General features: G+C 50.9%; 1 protein-coding gene across 3 annotated transcripts in view; it reads right to left on the bottom strand.

The window, feature by feature from the left end:
- RPS6KA2 (ribosomal protein S6 kinase A2) overlaps positions 1–20,567 on the bottom strand; it is a 251,825-nt gene that overhangs the window by 48,749 nt on the left and 182,509 nt on the right. For all 3 annotated transcript variants that reach the window (XM_017869541.1, XM_017869540.1, XM_017869539.1), the window contains exon 11: positions 9,591–9,655. In XM_017869541.1, the coding sequence (XP_017725030.1) occupies positions 9,591–9,655 (65 nt within the window). The remainder of the gene's footprint in view (positions 1–9,590; positions 9,656–20,567) is intronic.

Below are 20,567 nucleotides of genomic sequence, written 5' to 3'. Positions count from 1 at the left end.
CATGTACTTGCCCAAGGAAGTCTCCTGAGCGGGCAAGCCCAGGCCATCGAGTGCCACGGACAGGTCAGTGCAGCTCGTTGGCTACCCAGAGAGTCCTGAGAGCTGGGCTATTAAGTATCTTACTGAAGTCAAATCACATCCTCCCTCTGTGTGAGAGCGAGTGAGGGAGAGAGATGGAGAGAGAGACAGAGAGAGAGACAGGGAGAGAGGGGGAGAGACGGGGGGAGCAGGGGAGAAAGAGATGGAGTGGGCAGGAGGGGAGAGAGAGGGAGGGGGAGGGAGATAAGAAAGAGAGGGAGATGGAAAGAGAGAGCACACACTAGCTCCATCCAGCACAGAGCCAGGCCTACTTTTATTATGAGGAGGAATTTATTTACACAAGAGATTTCCATTAAAAACAAAACAAAATACAAACTGGTTGTCACGTATTAATTCTACCTTGAAGTATTTACCTCTGGAATACAGGGGCCTACATGGCCCCTCTGGCTCTTCTCCTCCATGCCAGCTCTTCCTCTGTTGCCCTGGGGACCCATCTTGCCCACCCCTGCCCCTACCCCGCCATAGTCTCTGATAAAACATCCCCAGAGCCTGGTGCCCAGTGCTTCTTCATGGAGGGGTTTTGCCCCCACTGGGACATTTGGCAGTGCCCAAAGACACTGCTGGCCGCCACACCTGTGTGACTGCTGCGAGATCCCAGGGAGTGGAGGCCAGGGTGTGCAGAACCCACCCACCCATAACAGCCCCACCACACAGCATCGCACAGTGCCACCCAGGCTGAAGGTGGGAGACCCTGGCCCTGCCTGCTTCCTTCTCTCTCTCACCCTTCCTGCCTTGTTTCTGCTCCAACCCTCGAAAGTGTAACGTCAACCAGCTTCTTCAAGGAGGACCGGATGTTGAGGTGACTGGCCACTGTCCTTGGAACCCCTTCCCCTCCCCATGGAAACCCCGGTGTGGCAGGGCTGCAGGCTCTGCCTGGCTTCCTGCAGGCCACATCCTTCACCCTCCTCATCCACGCATGGGGCACGCACCACAGCCTCGCTTCACACAAGCTGTCCAGGAAAGCACAGGCTCGATCTCTGACCACCCTGACGCGGGAGGCTCACCCCTGGAGGCTGTCACCTTCCCACCTTCTGAGTCAGATTCACAGCCCAGCACTGGTACTGCTGTGACCTCCTCTGGGCTGAGGCCATCCCACTCCTTTAATACGAAGAATCTGCTGTGAAGTCAGGTACCCGTTCCCTCCATCCCAGAACACTGCGCCTGGTGGTGGGGCTCAGACATTCCCTGAGCTCTGCCGCATCTCTGCCTAGCCCAGTGCTGGGAGTCACCCGGGATGCCCAGTGAGGAGGTCCTGAGCCCAGGTGGTCCTGCAGCACTTTTGTACAACACCAACAGCTCCTCCTCACACGGCGGCAGGAGGAAGCCCGCCTCTGCTTTCCCCGTGCTTTCCACCCCTCAGCTGTGAGCCCAGGCTTTCAGCTCACAGACCCCAGCAAGACCAGAGGGAGGCATGCATGTGAGAGTGGACGGAGCGCTTGCCGAGGGCCAGGGCCTTCCTTCTGTGCTGCAGGAGCCTTCAGGCAACTGTCCACCCCGTAACACGGGTCCATGTGCCAACTGTGGCTGTGAACACAGCCTGTTCACTGGGGCCTCCAGACCACCATGCCCCCATCTGCCAGAAGCTGCTGTGTTTTCACTCTGGTCTGGGCCAGGCAGTGAGGTTCTGTGCAGGGCGCCTGGGGCTAACTGGAGCCAGTCACTTTGGTCATTCGGACGGCTTAAGGCCGATGGATCAATGTCTTCCTGATGCTACATAAACATTTGGAAGGTGCTAATGTGTGTTATTACTATGTATGCTTTTTCTTTCCATATGGAAACCTAAGAATGGGTTTGAGGCTTTGGGGGAGAAGTCATCTGGCCTCTTGCTTTGTATGTAAATCACTGCAGGCAGGGTTCTGTTGAGAGTGAAACAGCAGCAGCATCTCACCTGGGATTCTGAGCTTTGCGAGACAGACACTAGCAGTTCTGCCCTGGATACCCCCTTTCTGAGACTCTGGGATAATTCATACCAAAACCGACAGAGAGAAAATGCAGTCTCATGATCAAATTCGCAAGTACATTTAAAATCATCTCATTTGTCCCAAGATATCAGAATGACACAGTGTGGCCACAGTGCTGAAATGAATTTCACGGGAAACAAGCGCACGTGAGGAAGCCCGTAGCAGGCCCCTCAGAATTCTATTTATACTAACGACCTTCAGCTAAGTGAGAAGAGGACAGAGACGGCAACAGAAAAACGGGAACTGGGTGATGACATATGAGACAGGTGCTAATTTGGGGTCTCAGACCCTAACATCTGCCTTCTGCAGACAGTTTTGACTTCAGGCATTTTGGAATTAATACACTCCAATAAGGCAAAGGGCACATTTATAGATTATTCCTAAAATAGTAACGCAAAACGATGCAGACCAGAAGACAGGATGGAAAGTGCCGCAGGAAGAATCGAAACGAGTTTCAAAGCATCAGGATGGGTGTGACAGGTCAGTGGCTCATGGAGCAGGACTGTGCCTGCAGTTTACCCGGCTGTAGGTGGGTCCAACAGCAGAAGCACCCGGACTTAAAAGCTGCTAAACCAAAGGGGGATGATTCATCGCACAGAGTCCGTGCTGCGTTTCCTGAAGGGGGAGTGCTCCTGGTGTATATAATGTAGGAATAAAAGGATAGAAATCCCGTTACTGGCAATGGGAGCAACAGCTGCATGGAGACGCCTGTACTGTGAGGCCCTGACCTGCAGCCTACAGCTCCCAAACCGCCAAACCACTCTCTGCACCATACTCTGCAAATACTCCACTTGTGGGCAAGACCAGAGTGAACTGCAGACCCGGAACCCACCCTCTGCTCCTGCCAGGACACACAACAGCCAAGTTCAGGGCACACCCCACGTGCTGCCAGATCACTGAGCGACCTCGAGCTTCTCATTGTCCTGTGCCTCAGTCTCCTCTACAAGTCTCTCCCATCTCACAGCATGACAGCTAATGATGTGCTTAGAAGGGTTTCAGACTGTACAAAGAACATAAACATGAGTTAGTAGTATTGATCATTAATAACCAATAACAGTGATACTACGGGTCAGTGTGACACTAAGGGTCTAGGCTCTGGACAGAGTTCCAGAAAAAAAGATGTCTCTCCCCGATGACTGTGTGTCTCCAGCATCATCATTCGAGCCTATAAAAATATTTGCGGTTCCCTGGGTCCCCCTGCAAGGGACGCCAGGCTGGGCTGGGAGCCATCCTCAGACTGGCTTGTGCTGTCTACAGTGATTAACTTTTACGAAGCTTTTTTTGGGTTCGTGCTAATTCTGTGTTCTCAGCATGCTTCAGCCATGGGGGAAAACCAACACAGCTTCTCTCACTGGCCTCTGCCGTATCCTCTGCAGAGGTTTGTAGTTGATCGTTAACTCGTGGCTTCTTACTCAGCTCGTCAAGCTGAGCTGGCCTTCAGAAGGAATGGCTCCTGTGTAGACATTCACCTGCTCATCTCTGAAGCTAAATTAAAAGGCAGCAGCCCACACCTCCACTGTTCCCACACTTACTGTCAGCAGATGGTCCTGCTCCAGCAGGCCACTGAAGACCCTGGGGACAGTAGTGGGATGACAGGTGTTTACTTTAAAAAAAATAAAATTAAAAGATCTGCTAGCAGCATCAGGTCACAGACGGCAGCAGAAAGCAAAATAAATATCCTTATATTTTCCCAGTTGGATCCTGAGGCAAGCCCTTGGGTGAAGTACCCAGGCAGAAATCTAGTGGTTAGGAAATATCTTCTCATCCGTCGTTACAGACAGTCTCCATTGCAGAGCAAACAGCTTTTGGTGTTAACAGTTCCTGCAAATGAGGCTGAACTGTGGTTTTCAGCTATCTGAGCCGCTGAAAACCAGAATGGGCACATCTGGAAAAATACATCATGAAGTAAAATTACCTCTTAAATAAATACCTTTAAACATCTTGCATTTTAGCACCCACTTTCTGAAGAATGGGATGATGGCTTGCCTGGATGTGTTATTTGGGTTTGAGGTTAGCCATGAAGACACATGGGCTGCTGCTGGGGCAGCAGACACAGAAGAACACACTGGCAGACTCGACTCATGAGAGAGGACCAGCTGAGATGGGGGGACCACTGGACTCGTCCTGATCTTGACAGCTTCTAAGACCATCGTGGTCCTGAACATGGTGTTTTCATGCCCACACATCTTTGTTGGGAGCATCCTCCTTCTCCTCCTTCTGCCCCTCTGCTGGTTAATTCCACGTGCCCTCTTTCAGGCATCATTTCTCTCTTTCTGCTGGCCACTTTCACTGTGCATGCACCTCTTCCACTGGTGGATGACGGCGTTATGGTACAGCAGACTCCTCAGTCTGTGGGCAGCTGGAGGACAGGGCTCTGCCTTCCAACTGTTATGTCATGGACATGGACACTTTGCTGGTGCACGACCATGGTGAGCACCAAGCGTTTTTTATCAAATGCATGAATTAATGCAGAAGTGATGTTTCTGAGCTCCTCCGCCACTCACAGGCTGTGTGGGTTCAGGGCACTGGGCAGAATGAGAGCCTGCCATTCCTCTAGCACTGCTGCCTGCCTTCCTCTGGCAAGCACAGACATGAAGTAAACATGTCTGGTTCTGATCAATCATAAGGACCTCTCTCAAAACCAAAACAAAGCCAAAATAAAATCAAATTAAGTGCTAAGAGCAACAAAAGGAACATCTCAGCCCTGATTCTAGTCTGATTACTTTGAAATGATGCAGAAATGCCACCTTCTTGGGCTGTGTTTGCTCTCCAACCACAGAGAGACCAGAGCACCCTGAGCAGAGGCACTGTGTAGAGAAGGCTCTTATTGCCACAGGAAAAAGGCAGCTGCTGCTCAGAGCTCGCTGGACCTCAGCATTCTGCAATGCACATTAATCTAATTTTTCATAGTTTTCCAAATCCATCGTATTGTTAAAATTCCAGGCATCTCACAAGGTTGTCTTAGCAAGTGTGTAAGCCCTTTTGGGCCATGCATACTTCGGAGTGGCTCCACTCGTGGCTGAGTCCTCTGTGTTGGACTGTGTCACCTGGGGGTTCGGTGTGGAGAGACTTGTCTTTCCTCCCAACTGCAGCCCTCAGGGTCTCCCATCCCAGGCTGCTGCCCTGCCCACCTGCAGCTCTCCCTCCAGTCCAGCAATCCTGGTTCTCCATTCTCCCAGGCATGGTCTTTGGAGGAAGGACTGGAGTGTGAGAGTGAGGAAATGGAGGGGCAAGTCTCCCTTGACAGCTGTGACTCCTGTCTTGAGAGTCTCACTCATTCATTCACTGATTCACTCACTGACTCAGTCACTGACTCATTCACACACTTATTCACTGACACACTGACTCATTCACTTATTCATTTGCTCATTCACTCATTCCCTCATTCACTCACTCCCTCACTCATTCACTTACTCATTCACTCACTCCCTCACTCATTCACTCACTCCCTCACTCATTCACTCACTCCCTCACTCATTCACTCACTCCCTCATCCACTCACTCATTCACTCCCTCATTCTTCACTCCCCCACTCATTCACTCACGTCATTAATTCACTCACTCACTCATTCACTCTCATTAACTCTCACTCACCATTCACTACTCCCTAACTCATTTCACTCCCTCATTAACTCACTGCACTCAATTCTTACTCATTCACTCACTCATTAACTCACTCCTCACTCATTCACTCCACTCATTAATCACGTCACTCACTCATTCACCCTCCACTCATTAACTCCACTCACTCCATTCACTCCACTCCGCTCACCTCCATTCACTCACTCACTCATTCACTGTCACTCCCTCCCTTAAGCTCATGTCAGCTCCCTCTTCATTCACTCCCCCACTCATTCACGTCAGCTGCCCCATTAATTCACTCACTCAGCTCATTCACTCACTCATTAACTCACCTCACTCACTCCATTCACTCCCTCCCTCAACTCATTCAGCTCCTCATTAACTCCAGCTCCACCGTTCATTCCTTACTTCATTCCCACTCATTAACCCACTCCTCACCTCATTCACTCCAGATCATTAACTGCACTAACGGGCCGCTGCACTCATTCACTCAGTCATTAAAAACTCCACCTCACTCATTCACTCACTCCCTCAGCTCATTTACTCCCACTCCCTCATTCCACTCCTCATTCACTCACTCCCTCCCTTACTCCATTCACTCCCTCATTCATTCACTCCCCCCAACTCCATTCAGCCCTCACTCCCATTAATTCACTCCACTCCACTCCATTCACTGCACGTCATTAACTCACTGCCACTCACTCTATTCACCCCGCTCCCTCACTCATTCACTCCCTCATTAAGCTCACTCACATCATTCCTTACTCATTCAGCCTCCCACTCATCTAACTCACCTCCCCTCACTCCATTCACTTCCCCTCATGTAACTCAGCTCACTCACTCCCATTCACTCACCTCATTAACTCACTCAGCTCCATTCAGCCTCCCTCATTACTCCAACTCACTCACTCGCCTCCCCATTCACTCCACTCATTTAACTCCAGCTCAGCTCCACTCCCATTCACTCCCCTCTAATCAGCTCATTCACTCCCTCATTAACTCCACCTCACTCACTCATTCAAGCTCCACTCATTAACTCCACTCACTCACTCCCTCATTCACTCTCCACTCATGTAATCACGTCAGCCTCACGTCATTCACTCCCTCCCTATCACAAAAATTCACTCCCTCATTAACTCAGCTCAACTCACTCACTCATTCACCTCACTCATTAACTCACTCCACTCACTCACTCCATTCACTCCCTCATTAACTCACCCGTCACTCCACGTCCATTCAGCTCCACTCATGTAACTCCACTCCCACTCACCTCATTCACTCACTCATTAAGCTCACTCAATCAAAAAAAAAAAAAAAAAAAAAAAACACTCTAATACACATCCCTCGCCTCCACTCATTCACTCCTCATTAAGCTCACTCACTCCACCCCTTAACTCCATTCACTCACTCATGTACTCACTCTCACTCCATTCACTCACTCCATTAACTCACTCACTCACTCCCTCACTCATTCACTCACTCCCTCACTCATTCACTCACTCATTAACTCACTCCCTTACTCATTCACTCACTCATTTACTCCCTCCTTCCCTCACTTATTCATTCACTCACTGACTCATTCACTCACACATTCACTCACTCACTAGGGATTCATCAAGTGCCTCCTTTGAGCCAGGCCCCGTTTTAGAGCTGTGGGTTACATCTCTAAGCCACAGATTCCTGATCTTGCAGCTTACATTCTAGAGGCAGGAGACAGAAAATAATAATAAACATCAGAAACACACGTATTATGAGGCAAGTCAGAAAGTGGTAAGGGATACGAAAACAGAGCAAGGCCAGGGGGCAGGGGTGCTGGAAGAGGAGCTACAGTTTGGAAGAGCTGCAGGACAGGTCTCAAAAGACGTACTGAATGGAAGACTGGAAGGTGGAGACAAGTGAGCCCTTGGGGGACTTGGGCACGAGGGGCCTGGGAAGCCAAACCAGCTGGAGCCAGTGCTTGGGGGGGAACCTGTTCCATGGAGGTGTGGGAAGGAGGCTCCATGAGGATGGGAGGGGTGACGCGTGGCTGTCCCGACCACTTTCCCGTGCTTTTCCATCTGTCCCCAGCTGCATCCTCCTCGTCAGCACAGTGTCCTCCTGTGACATGTGCAGACCCATCTGTCCACCGCCTTTCTCTGCCAAGTCATCACAAGCCCCATGGAAGCAGGACTTTGTTCCATCCATGGCTCTATCCCCAGCCCTGGAAAGTGCCTGAGATTGGGATGCCCAGCAGAAAGGGTTGGATAAATGGAGAAGCAGATCATGCAGGGAGGAGCTATGTGGTCCCACCTTGACCACTGGCAGGTGGGGGAGGGGATGCAACATGCTGTGACTCCCTGAGGGGCAGGCGTCGGGGTTCTGGGCATGGTGCTGTGCTAACCATCCACAGGCTAACACCCAGGTCCATTCTCCATGAAACAGGCTTGTCTGAGATCTAAACGCCATGTAAGGTGAAGTCTCCATAGAAAATATGGTGAAGTCTCCATAGAAAATATATTCCAACACAGAGTCGACTAACAGTGACCTTAGGTGCCTGTCTGTGAGGTGAGCACAGCCTGAGCTTCTGATAAGCCTAAATTTTCAGGGAAGCTAAGTAAGAGACTCCAAAGGGAGGCCTTGGTTTTCATTTCTTGGAGGTCCTGGTTGGGAGACACAGATGTCCTGAAAGTTTGCATGCATCTCTCTAATCTTATTTTTGAAAAGAAGTCTAATCTTACAAAAGTTCTTTAATCAGAACCGTCAAACCAGGTTTTAAAAAGTTATCACTCTTTCCCAGCTTGAGTGCTTTGCTGGGGCTCAGGCTGAAGGAAGAGGAGAGCCGGCTGGTTTCATCCAGCACTGGTGTTACACATTCCTAGAGGAGAGGTCTGGGGCTGCAGGTGGGGCCCACCTGTCAGCCACAGGGGCCACCTCTTCATGAAATGTGTGGAGGCCCCAGACTCCATGAGGACATAAAGAAGAGAGAGGAAAGGGAAAGCAGATAATAAACTCTATACGATAGAGGGCATTTACATCTTAAAAAGTATTCCGTTAAAATCCTTTGAGGTTAATTTGTTAGGTCAGGAAAAGAAAATCCCAACATAATTGTTTTGGTGTTAACCCAAAGGAAAGAACTAAAAGCAACTGATAGGAAAGGAGGTATTGCCTTCCTCAGATGGAAAGAACAGCCTCCGAGTTTTAGCTGCGAGAATTCCCTGCGTGGGCGATACATCAGATGCTGACAGCTTCACCATTTGGAGTTGGTGTCTTGGCAGAAATAGGCAATTGACACTTGTAGCTTGGTGAAAAGTGAGATACAAGAACTTCTTAGACAATGTCCAGCCTGGCCCAGAGAACCGGAAATGGCAGCTTTACTAGGAACTCCACTAACAGAAGCTCCAGTTTATTCTAACAACTCGACACTTTTTTTGTTTGTTTGTTTGTTTGTTTTGTTTTTTATGTGGCTTCCATGTGGGCATCAGCCTGACGAACGATGGAAAATGCAGTATCGAATCTGGACCTGCCCAGAGCCCCAGCACTAAAAGGTCCCGGTTGAGCAGCTCGTCAGGACTTTTGCCTGCTCAGCCCTTGGGGTTAGAAGACAATCGCTCCTGGAGCAATCGGGAACGTGCGGGGCTTCGAGAGGCCGGGGAGTGGGTGCAGGGAGGACAGAAACCTCGACAGAGGACAGAAACATCGACTTTGATGGGCAGAGGAGAGTAGGAGGAAAGCTGAGGGGACTTCAGGCCTCGAGCTGGAGGGAGGGGCACTCACATGTCGGTGCCTCCCAAGTTGCCAGCCCGCTCAGCAGGGTGCTGGGAGCTCCCTGCTCGCAGGTGGCTTGTCTGCATTCACCTCCGACCTACTTGTGACCCGGACACTGAGGACCCTTTGCACCAAGCCACGATGTTCTCTCCACCCACTTCTGTGTCATGCGTGTGCAGATGGGGACTGTGGCATGCAACTTACGTTCCAGTCTATGGTCACAAAGAAGGGATGGCGCTTAATTTCCTCCACTCCATCAATGCCAGCACCTGTCACAACAACACAGAGATGATCATCAGAACAAATCCAAGATGGGGTTCTCTGACAGTTTCCAATGCAGCAGTGTGGGGGGTGGGGGTGTGCAGAGGCAGGGCCGTGGGAAGGACCCCATAGGCTGCTCACTCCTGCCCAGGGCACCTGCGCACCTGCCAATGTCCCCAGCTCAGAAAGGCACGACTCACCTCCGAGGGCTTGTGAGGCAGAAGTGGCCTGGGGTTGGGGTGGGTGAAAGAGATAGTAAAGAGAGGCCTGGGACAGGCCAGCCAGGTGCTGCCTGCTGCATGTGAGGGCTGCCTGGCACCCCCCTGTCATGCCCAGGAGCTTGAGGTGCCTGCGAGTGTGAGCACCAGATGGACCTCCCAGGAGGCCGGAGGGGAAGGCACAGAGCAGAGCTCCTGGCAAAGCTGCCGCAGGGATAAACTAGGGAGGGAAGAATTCCAGGAAATGAAAGGGGTTGACAGGACTGAGTCCCGGAAGAAGGCGGAGCCCAGCCTCCTGCCCACACCTGGCCACCCCTGAGCCTGCTCAGGCAGGTGACTGTTTTTACCTGGAGGCTACTTACAAATATCTCTGCTTTGTTCCGTTATTTCTACCTAACCTCCTGCCTTACTTTGTTGCTTACAATCCTAAGGCCCTAGGGCAGAAACGAGGGAGGGAGTAGTGGGCGGAGCACTGGGGGCCCTTTCGGGCAGCAGGATTCTCTACCGGTGGATACATCTCTACTCATTCGCCAGAAATCATCACTGTCCCCCAGAATGAGCCCAGTACGGACAAGGCCTTGAGTCAGTAGCTCAGATCATCAACTGCAGAAGCGCACCCATTCATGCAGGCACTACTGTTAGGGAACGCTGTGGGGCAGGGAGTGAGTGATCTGTGAAAACTTGCTGCAGTTTCTGTTTAGTTTTTCCGTAAACTTAAAACTGTTCTGAACACAAAGTCTATTAATTCAAAACAAAAGGTCATAAAGCTCTAGGACTCTGTGTTTTCTCCAGGATGGGACGGCCGCAGAGAAGCCCCTCCTCCTGGGTCACGAGTCCGAGAAGAGGCGGGCTTGGCTGGAAGCAGCAGCGGTGGCAGTGGCCGGGGAATTCCTGCCAGCTCCCGGCCTAGGTCTGGGGAGGGTCTGATCCCTGGGGCCCGGCTCCTCTGTTCTGCAAACTGTGTTCCTTTCCGCTGCCAACTCCTAACGGCCCTCCTCCAAATCAGAGCCTCCTATGCCATGCATGCCCCTTTGTGGAGCCCTCCTCACGTCCAGCTCTCGCTCCTGTAGTTAAGGGAAGAGCGGGGCTGTCCGGGGATGCTGTGGTCAGCACAGGCATGGCCCGGCCTGTCCTGCTGTGAAGCTGGGCTGGGGTGGCACAGGTCACCGGGAGTCACAGGAGATGGCGCCATCGTGGGCTGGACCTGGCCCATGTCCTGACCCCTCCTACCCCTCCATTCCGTACTCTGGGCAGTGACATGGGGGCGGCTTGGGAGCTGTGGTGGCCTCGGAAAGCCCCTCTAGGTGGTCAATGGTCCGGAGACAGTCCCCTTACCCTGGAAGCTTGGCCAGGGCCATGGTGCTAAGAAAGAACCCACAAACTAAATGCCCCTGAAGGCACTCTCACAGCACTCTCAGTTTCGTGTTATTCACACTCTGACATGAAAGTCCACCTACAAGGAATTAGAGGAAGGGCGTACATTCAGGAGTTTCTCCTTCCATGAGGACGCAGGCTCATAGGACAGACATAGCACACGGACATCTCAGTCATCCGATGCACAATCGCTGTTCCCATTTTACAGATGAGGAAACTGAGGCTGACGCAGGTCAGGTAACTTGTTCAAAATCAGACCAGAGGTTACGAGTTATAGGTACCAGGTGTGGAGGCACATCTCTGAAACGTAGCCAAGGTGCCCGACCTTCTGAAGTGTCTTTCCCCTGACTCCCTGCTGAGGCCTCTCTGGGTTCCCCAGTCTATCTCCTTTGTTCTCCTCTAAACCCTGAGCCCAGGGATCTGATTCTAGGCCTTTGCAATCGCAGCAGCTGGCATGAGCCTTCACAGGCGCACCAATGGCTGCTATAATGAAATTTCCAGAGGGGCAGTCTTCCAAAGAGCCCTCCCATGCGCCCATCCTGTGTGCAGGCCTCCTTCGATGATGACCAGAACTCCGGGTTGAAGAGTCCTTCTGGTCATGATGATTAACAGGAAGACCTTCCTCTGAAGTGTGCCTCTGCCCTACTCTTTTGTTTGGTGACTGTTGGATGCATGGCCAGAAGGACTGTCAAAAGACTGGTGACTGGAACAAACAGTTCAGAGGCCCTGGTACATGCAGGGCTGTGGCAACTTGTTGGCTGCACTTCTTTGGAGGATCTATTTCACATTTTGTACCCGCTGTATTTCCTTCTTATTCATTATTTGCAAATATGGTCTGCAGGAGTTTTAGAAAGTGAGGCGCAGAGGAAATATAGGTATTGGTATAACTACTATGTAACTGGTATGTGCTGGGTTTACCTGGATCACTGAAATCAACACATCAACACATTTCTATCTTTACCTCCTTTCTCCCAAGGCAGTAAGATTTTGCACCATGTTCGTATTTTAAGGCCTCAGCAAAAAGAGTCGACAGGGGAATAACACTCTGGTTATTACTAAAAAATTACAGGTGTTCCAATTATAGGAGGGAAACATGAAATAGAAGGAGGATTTGTGTACTCAGTGCTTTGAAACCTGCGTCAACCCTCCCAGGGCAGTCAGGTTTATTATTTTTGTTAAAATAGGTGACTTTGCACTCGGCTCCCCTTTTTTATCTACACTGAACACACGGGACAAATGACGGTGAGCGGAGTTCTGGGCGGGGAGAATCAGAAAGTATCAGACTGGTGCTGGAATCATGGCTGACTCGTTATGGGATGCGGATGACACGCACTGAAGGTCTTCCTTGGTTCTAGAGGGCTGCTGCCACTCATCTAGATCACGAAGCACTGACAAGAACAGGGACAGAAACTGCAAACACAGAAGGCCGGAATTCCCTCCTGTTAGGCTAAGGGATTCGTCATTAAGTTCTTTAATGCAGGGTAAATAGGAGTTCAAGGTTCAGGGGAACAGAAGATTCAAGAATCATACTTCTTCTCTGTAGTAATAACACCTAATCTTGTTTGTTTAAATGGCTTGTGGTCTATCTCCAAATTGGGGCACCACCTAATGTGTTTATCTGGGTTGTGTCTCCAATTGCTGTGCTCTGGTTAAGGGTGTAATTCTGCAACCAGTTGGAACTCTCACATCAATGACTAGTTTTAAAGCACAGTGCAGTGCCTGTGAGAGGATTTATTTATTTTTTTATTTTGGGGGGACTCATTCTGTCACCTAGGCTGGTGTGCAGTGGCATGATCACAACTCACCGCAGTCTCAATTTCCCGGGCTCAGGTGATCCTCCCAGCTCAGTCTCCTGAGTAGCTGGGACTACAGGCATGTGACACTACACCAGGGTAATATTTTATATTTTTTGTAGAGATGGGGTCTCACCATGTTGCCCAGGCTGATCTCAAACTCTTGAGCTCAAGTGATCCACCTGCCTGGGTCTCCCAAAGTGCTAGTATTATAGGTATGAGTCACTGTATGGATGATTTATTCTTTCATTGCACCGATTCTATCCAGCTCTTCTACTTCATATTTTTCATGAGGTAAGCCATTCATTTCATTGTGGGGCTTCTAAATTCTCAGTAGTGATTCCCAAAGGGTTTTGGAATCTGCCAAAAATCTGTGTATTGTGTCTTTATATCTAGAGAGCTTTGGGAGATGGTTAATTAATGGTTTGGGACTCCTTTGCAACATTTTCATTTTCGTTGTTTTAGTGTCACACAAACCCATCTCCGACACTTCTGGGAACATTCAGTAGAAGCTTACTGGCTGCCTCCTGAGGTTTATTACATACTGCAAGCTTCTCCTAACTGGCCCAACATGTCCAGCCTATAACCATCCAGGGCAACTTCCATGACTGATTTAAATACTAGGTCTGCTTTTCAACTTCTTCATCACTTACAGGTTATCTATACATTATTTGTTTAAAGGTTTTCTTTTCTTTTTCTTTTTTTTTTTTTTTGCCAATTTGAAATTTCATCTATTTCATGTTTACACCCTTTGTCAGAGAGTCGCTTGTGTCTCACAGAACTCAGCCAGTTGGGAGTCAGGGATAGGCTGGGGGCTCAGGCTTGAGCGGTGCGGGCGTGAGATCTCCAGGCAGGCCCTGGGCATGGGTCTCTAGCAGCTCCCTAGGGCTGGTTTGGGGCTGACCAGCTCCAGGTGAGGGTGGGACTATCTGACTGGTCTTCAGCAACCATCAAAGCCTGGCTTATGACAGGCAGTCCCAGCAATGCCAGCGGAAACTGGGATGAGGACCAGAATGGGCCACATTTGAAGTCATTAAAAAGACATCATCTGGAGATCAGTTCTGGACAGGAAAACAGTAACAAGAGCAACGGAAAACCCTCTGCCCATGCATGAGCTGTAGGCAGCAGGTGTGCTGTGAAGACAGCAAGCCCGGCTTAGGTGATGGGCGTTGATTTGCTGTGCTATTTTTATGCTCATCAGCACTTCACATTCCTTTCTAACCTTTCCCTCACTTTAAGCTTTCCCCTGGGAGTCTCAGAATATCTCAGGAGTTTCTAGGAGAAGCTACAGATGCTCATTAGGAATGAGCTAGAAAGCTGTCAGCTTTGGAAAAAAGGAAGATTTGGAGGTAGGCTCAGGAACTTTTATACTCACTGCAACTCCTCCTGTCTGGGGGAAAGTCGGGAGATAACAAACACCGGTGCTGAAAACCCCAGCAGTTCCTGATCTCAGTGCAGGATACATTTACAGCTGTTTCTAGACATCACTATGGTATAAACTTCTGTCAGAAACGGAAGTCACTGAAGCAGCAAACACCACACCCATGGTTTAGCCCTACAAAGCCTGTTCAGCAGAAGCATCGCCCACATCTGCCAGCCTCTCCCATCTCAGCCGGAAGCAGCGCCAAGCGCAGAGGGACCGAATGTCCTGCTGAGCCTGTCTCTGCAGAGCTTCATCCCAGAGCTTACTCCTCATGCTGCCTTGGTCCACGCTTACAGGGTGCAGTGCCGAGGGTGCTGGCCGGAGCCCCTTTCTCACTCTTCTTTCATTCCATTCTTTGAAATTCCTGAATTTGCTAATCACTCAGAGTCACCGAGTGTTCCACCTGGGAGGCCCTTTCCTTGCATGGACAAGAAAGCAGAGAGCTCAAGCAGGGGTGTGACCCTCCAAGGCCTCTATCGTGGGATGTGCTCACTCCCTGCTGCCAGCCCCAGCTTGTGGTCCTTCTGCTTAGACTGGCTCATTCCACGCTGCTAGAGCCACCCCAGGGTCTTTCTCTAATTCACAACCACACAACCACCAGAAAAACAGTGCTAAGAAACAGGCTGGTGTCCCCTCAGCTGCACCCTTCAGAGCTCCCATGCCCACCACACCCACTGCGTGCTCCCAAGCGTGGCCCGACCTCCAGCTGCTCTGTCTCCTCTCCACTCACCCGCTGCCCAGGCATGGGGATATCACAGAGTCACACGTGCCTCCGGGTGTGCCATTCTTCCTCCCTTCCTCCTACTACTTTCCTGTGGCATTTCTTGGGCCCAGACGGCCAGCTTCCCCTGCACCCCGTCCAGCATCCGGCATGTCTTCTGAGACCCAACCCACGCATCCTCACCGAGTGGCTCTGTTGCCCCCACTCAAATAGATCAGTGGCCCTAAACCAGTGGCCTCTGGGGGTCAGTGGCAGTGCCATCCACCTTCCTAAGCCAGCACCTGCTACGGGCATTCAGCACACGTTCACTGAACAGATCACACACGAAGGCTGGGGGCTTCAGTCTAGAACTCTTTTGAATGAAGACATTTTATCTTCAGGGGATGTGGAGGTGGGAGAAATGCTAGTCTTAGACTCAGATGCCAAGGAGCCTTTAGCAACTCACAAGGGGGCAGAGGGCCATTTTCTCACCTGCAGAGCATAAGAGAGGAGCGAGATGAATCTAGTTCTGGTAGTCTGGACATGTATAAACACATTATGCCGTCTCTTCCAGCTGTAAATATCTGTGCAGAAACTCTGGGAGGGGTAAACTTCCCCAAATTCCTATGCTGAAGCCCTAATCCCCAATGTCTCACCATGTGACCGCAGGTGCAAAAGGGTCACTGCAGGTATGATGAGCCCAGCATTAGCAGGGCAGGCACTCATCTCCTGTGACTGCTGTCCCTAGAACAAGGGGAAATTTGGACACAGACCCACACGGCGGAGAAGGCCACATGGAGACAGAGGTGAAGGTGAGGGTGTGGCATTCACAGCCAAGGGTGTCAAGGCTGGTCAGCAAGGCCCGGGGTCTGGGAGCGGCCAAGGCCGGCCAGCAAAGCCCTGGGGTCTGGGAGCGGCCAAGGCCGGCCAGCAAGGCCCGGGGTCTGGGAGCAGCCGGGGACACATTCCTTTCAGTGGGAGCACAGCCCTGCAGCCTTGAGCTCGGACCTCTGGCCTCCAGAGCTGTGGGAGGACACATTTCTGTTGCTCAAGTTGCCCCAGTTTGTGGTTCTTTGTCACGGCTGCCCCAAGAAACTCACACAGAGGGGCAGCCAATGAACAGCTCAGTGTTCACTGTGGTCCGCCGGGCATTAGAGCTGTGTTTTTATCCGTGTTTCTCGCTACACTATGCGCACACAGAGGGCACATTTTTCCTTTGATTTCCTAATTTCTAGCTTATTGCTTTGCCCACTGATCCCTCTGTCATCTGGACTGGACGGACTCGTCTGGGAATCCAGAGGCTTCCCGCTGATGGGGACTCATTAAGGAAGAGGCAGGGGCGAGGAGGTCGGGAGGCAGAGAGGGGTCCCGTCCCTCCCTGGGAGAGGCCATAGAGAGGGAGAGTCTACAGCTCAAGGGGACTCACACTAGGGGAGACACCAAGAGAGGGCAGGTGGGAGGCGATGAAGGTGCATTCGCCCCTCCTCCCAGCCCCCAGATTGGGCCCTGAGGTCCTGTGCAGCACAGTCCAGGGCTGGACAGCTCTGACATTGAGAGCTTTTATCAGAGAGGCTCAACACAGGGGAGGCTGGAGGTGTGCGATTGCCTTGCATATCCATGCGAGGGCCCAGGGCTAGCACAAGGCCCTCTAACAGCCACCAATTCCCCAGATGGTCCAAGGGAGAACTCAATTCCAGGCTCTTTTGGAGGAATGAGAATAAGGCTCGCAGCAGTCAGAAGCGGGAGGAAAGTTCCAGTCACAAAACCAGCTGCCTGTGCAGGGGAAGGTGACCCTGCCCCACGGGGTTTTCAGACTATCCGGCTCCAGCCGGATAGTGACTAAATCCAGCGCCCTCCCTGGATAAAGCCTGGGCAATTAATTCTGACTGTAGCTTCTTCATGCCGAGCCTGGGCATCTTAGGTTGTAAATACACCTGTGGGAGGGTCCACAGCTCCTCGAAAGCTTGATGGCAACTCACTTAGACACAGTTTGAAGGGCGATCTTGGCCCGAGGTGAGCCATTCTCCATCTTGTGTGAACTCCGGGGGGTTGGTATCTTTTAACAAACACCCATCTCTACACCTAGGGAGGAGGTAGGTCCATCTTTCTGTCTCCTGTAATTTAAACCAAATACTAAAACAATATTTTAGATTAAAGAATTATGATTTTAGTAATGTTAAATTTGAAGGTTTTTAATTTAAAAAATAGGTTATTTAGAAAATTATTTGCTTCCTCCAGAACAAGGGGAGAAAAAGTACAAACACTCCAATACTTTGTCACATTCACCCAATTTACTGTAGCAAATCCTCTCCCAGCAACATAATAATGTTTGAAAGAAAATAGTGACTCTGGCCAGGCACAATGGCTCACATCTGTAATCTCATGTTGGGAGGCCAGTGCGGGAGGAGAGTCTAGGAGTTCGAGACCTGCCTGAGCAACATAGCGGGGCTCCTTCTCTACGAAACAATAATAAACGAGCCAGGCATGGTGGTGCATGGCTGTAGTCCCAGCTACCCGGGAGGCTGGCGTGGGAGGACTGCCTGAGTCCAGGCAACAGGGACTAGAGTGAGCCATGACTGCACCACTGTGCTTAGTCTAGGCAACAGAGCAAGACCCTGTTCAAAAAAGGAAAGGAAAGGAAGCAGTGACTCCAAGACGAAGCGCTTCGATTGCTGCAAGAATAGAGTCTGAATTGTTGGCTCTCGTGTATGTCTGGATGAATAAATACATCCAACGTCTCCACTTCTCCTTTCTGACTCCAATTCACATTTCCAGGGGAGGCCAAGCAGGGGAGGGGTGCACAGCAAACCCTCACGCCTGCGGCCCCACAGGCGGTGACTGCGGCAGCTCGGCGTGGCGGGGGCGGTTACCGTGCGTCACCTCGGAGGGAGTGGCAGAGGTGGGGTCACGGTGCCTGCCACCTGAGGCGGCACGTCACTTGCACATATGCTCACATGCTTATGTTATAATAAGTGTCCAGATGTTATTTGGGTGCTCGGGAATGACAAGGCAGAGACTACACAGATTTCCATCATAAAAGCTTGGTCTGGAAAGAGGAGTGTCAGCCGCCAGCAAGGTTCCTGGCAACACCTGTGTGAAGATGTTACCCTCTGAGGGATCAGACCCCGGGCAAGGCGGGCAGGACTCCGTGGTCTTGCCAGCGTGGATTTCCCGGGTGAGCTTCGGGACTCTAGTGATTGGCCTCAATGCTTTTCTGGCTGGTGCTGCAGGCTTTTCATGTACCCTTCCATTCTGCAACCTGTGCAGCAGAGGGTTTAACAACATCTATTAAAATGCATCTCACAAAATGATGGTTTTCTCCAGAACTCTCAGAATTGCGGTTCCTCGGTCACTGTGCATCAGATAATATTTCTCTGTTCTGTCCAAACGCCGAGTGGCAGAGAAAGAAAAGAGTCAGATGAGCAGGAAGCAATGAGACCGGGGGGTTGGACACCCTTCCCAGCCACAGGCCTCTGCACACCGGTGCTCTTTGCTTATTTACATGTTTACTTGTTAGTCCCATTACAGTGCTTCCCACGCATCAGGCACTGTTCTGCCTCCTCAAATCCTCCTACTACTTCATGACTGTGGTGCTGGTATTACCCTCAGTTCGTAGAATAAGTAAGCAAGCACAGAGAGGTGGAGCCATCTGCTCAGGGCCACACGGCCAGGAAGGGGCGGGTGGGGTGGGTCTGAGCACCTGGCTCTGGCCTTGCTTTGCTTCTGAGCTCTGCCCCAGACTCCGGCCTCTCCCGCACGCTCCCTTCTCCTCTTTCGCTGTTGATCTTTCTTCCCCTTCCATCAGGCCCTCTCTCCTCTGCTGAGATCCATTTTGTGCCTCATCTGTTTCTCTGCCCTGGCTACAGGCATTTGTGTATGACTCGGCTGCAGCTGGCCTTGCTGTTTGCTATCAGAGATTTCATGAGCACGAGGGCCACATTTTGGCTTCAAGGGACCCCAGAGCCTAGTCCACGAGCGAGGGAAGGCATGGGCCAGACTGCTTATCATCCACTCACGCTTGCTCCTGAAGAAAGCACCCAGCGTCTGCCCAAGAGCCATGAGAAAGGGGCAGCAGGTGATGCTGGTGACAGGTGGTGGCTCCAGCCACAGCGAGGTGGCAGCTAACTGCCAGGGGGTGGCCCACGGCGGGGCACGTGCTAGCACATCACAGAGAAGTCTCTGGCATTGAACGTTTCTCCCAAAAACAACTTTTAAAACTGGGGTTTCAATCATAAAAATAATACATATTGGCAGAAAAAGTCCAACTACTGGCATAAACGAGGCGAAAGGAAAAGCTCCCCTTCTGCCTGTCCCTCCAGGGAGAAGCGCCCGCTGTAAGAGCTGCTTGCCTGTGTTTGCAGAAGTTGTCTTTGCTTACCTCCCGTGCTTCTAAAAACACAAACAGGATCATTCTGAACGTTCTGTGCTGCAATGCGCTACTTTTACTTAACACTTTCTTTTTATAACTTACACATCCTTCCATGATAGTGCATGCAGACTGATCTCACTTTTCTTTTCTTTTTTTCTGAGACGGAGTCTCTCTCTGTCGCCCAGGCTGGAGTGCAGTGGCCGGATCTCAGCTCACTGTAAGCTCCGCCTCCTGGGTTTACGCCATTCTCCTGCCTCAGCCTCCTGAGTAGCTGGGACCACAGACGCCCGCCACCTCGCCCGGCTAGTTTTTTGTATTTTTTAGTAGAGACAGGGTTTCACTGTGTTAGCCAGGATGGTCTTGATCTCCTGACCTCGTGATCCGCCCATCTCGGCCTCCCAAAGTGCTGGGATTACAGGCTTGAGCCACCGCGCCCGGCCAACCTCACTTTTCAATACTCATATAGTATCCCTTGTGTAGACGACGGTAATTCAGTGAACTGTTCCTGGGTGATGTGGGTTTCAGCTTCTCCTCTCTCTCTGTGCACTTGTGTGAATGTATTTGAAGGATATATTATTGGAGGTGGAATTACTTGGGTGAGATGCATGTACTTTAGTTCTGTAGAGATTTTTCAGGTCGACTTACGAAAAGTGGGACAAACACACCCCTTCACCCGGAAGTTGGGAAACCGCTCGCCCATCGCCAACAACGGGGGCTGCCAAACGTGTGCCTCTGCGCTGACTTTAACTTGAGAGGTAAACATGGCCTAGACCTCCTTGAAGATAGTAAGGACGTGAAATATCACGAAGAACTGTACAGGTACCGGCTGATTCGAAAGCACAAAAACATTCATGGAAAGCAACAAGTGGCATGCTTTAAATAGCCCCTTCATAAGACAGGGAGGGCTTTAGGAAAAATCCTCAACTCTCGCTAGATGTTTTGGACCTGACAAGCAAGCATCTTATATTCCTTAAGATTGTGATTTTATGTGTGTGTGTGTGTATATATACACAGTTTTTTTTTTTTTTTTTTTTTTTTTTTTT

Source organism: Rhinopithecus bieti, unplaced genomic scaffold (genome assembly GCF_001698545.2).
Source record: "Rhinopithecus bieti isolate Rb0 unplaced genomic scaffold, ASM169854v2 scaffold_3948, whole genome shotgun sequence".
NCBI lineage: Eukaryota > Metazoa > Chordata > Mammalia > Primates > Cercopithecidae > Rhinopithecus > Rhinopithecus bieti.
The sequence above is the reverse complement of the archived record's forward strand: the minus strand, read 5'-3'. Positions and strand labels throughout refer to the sequence as shown.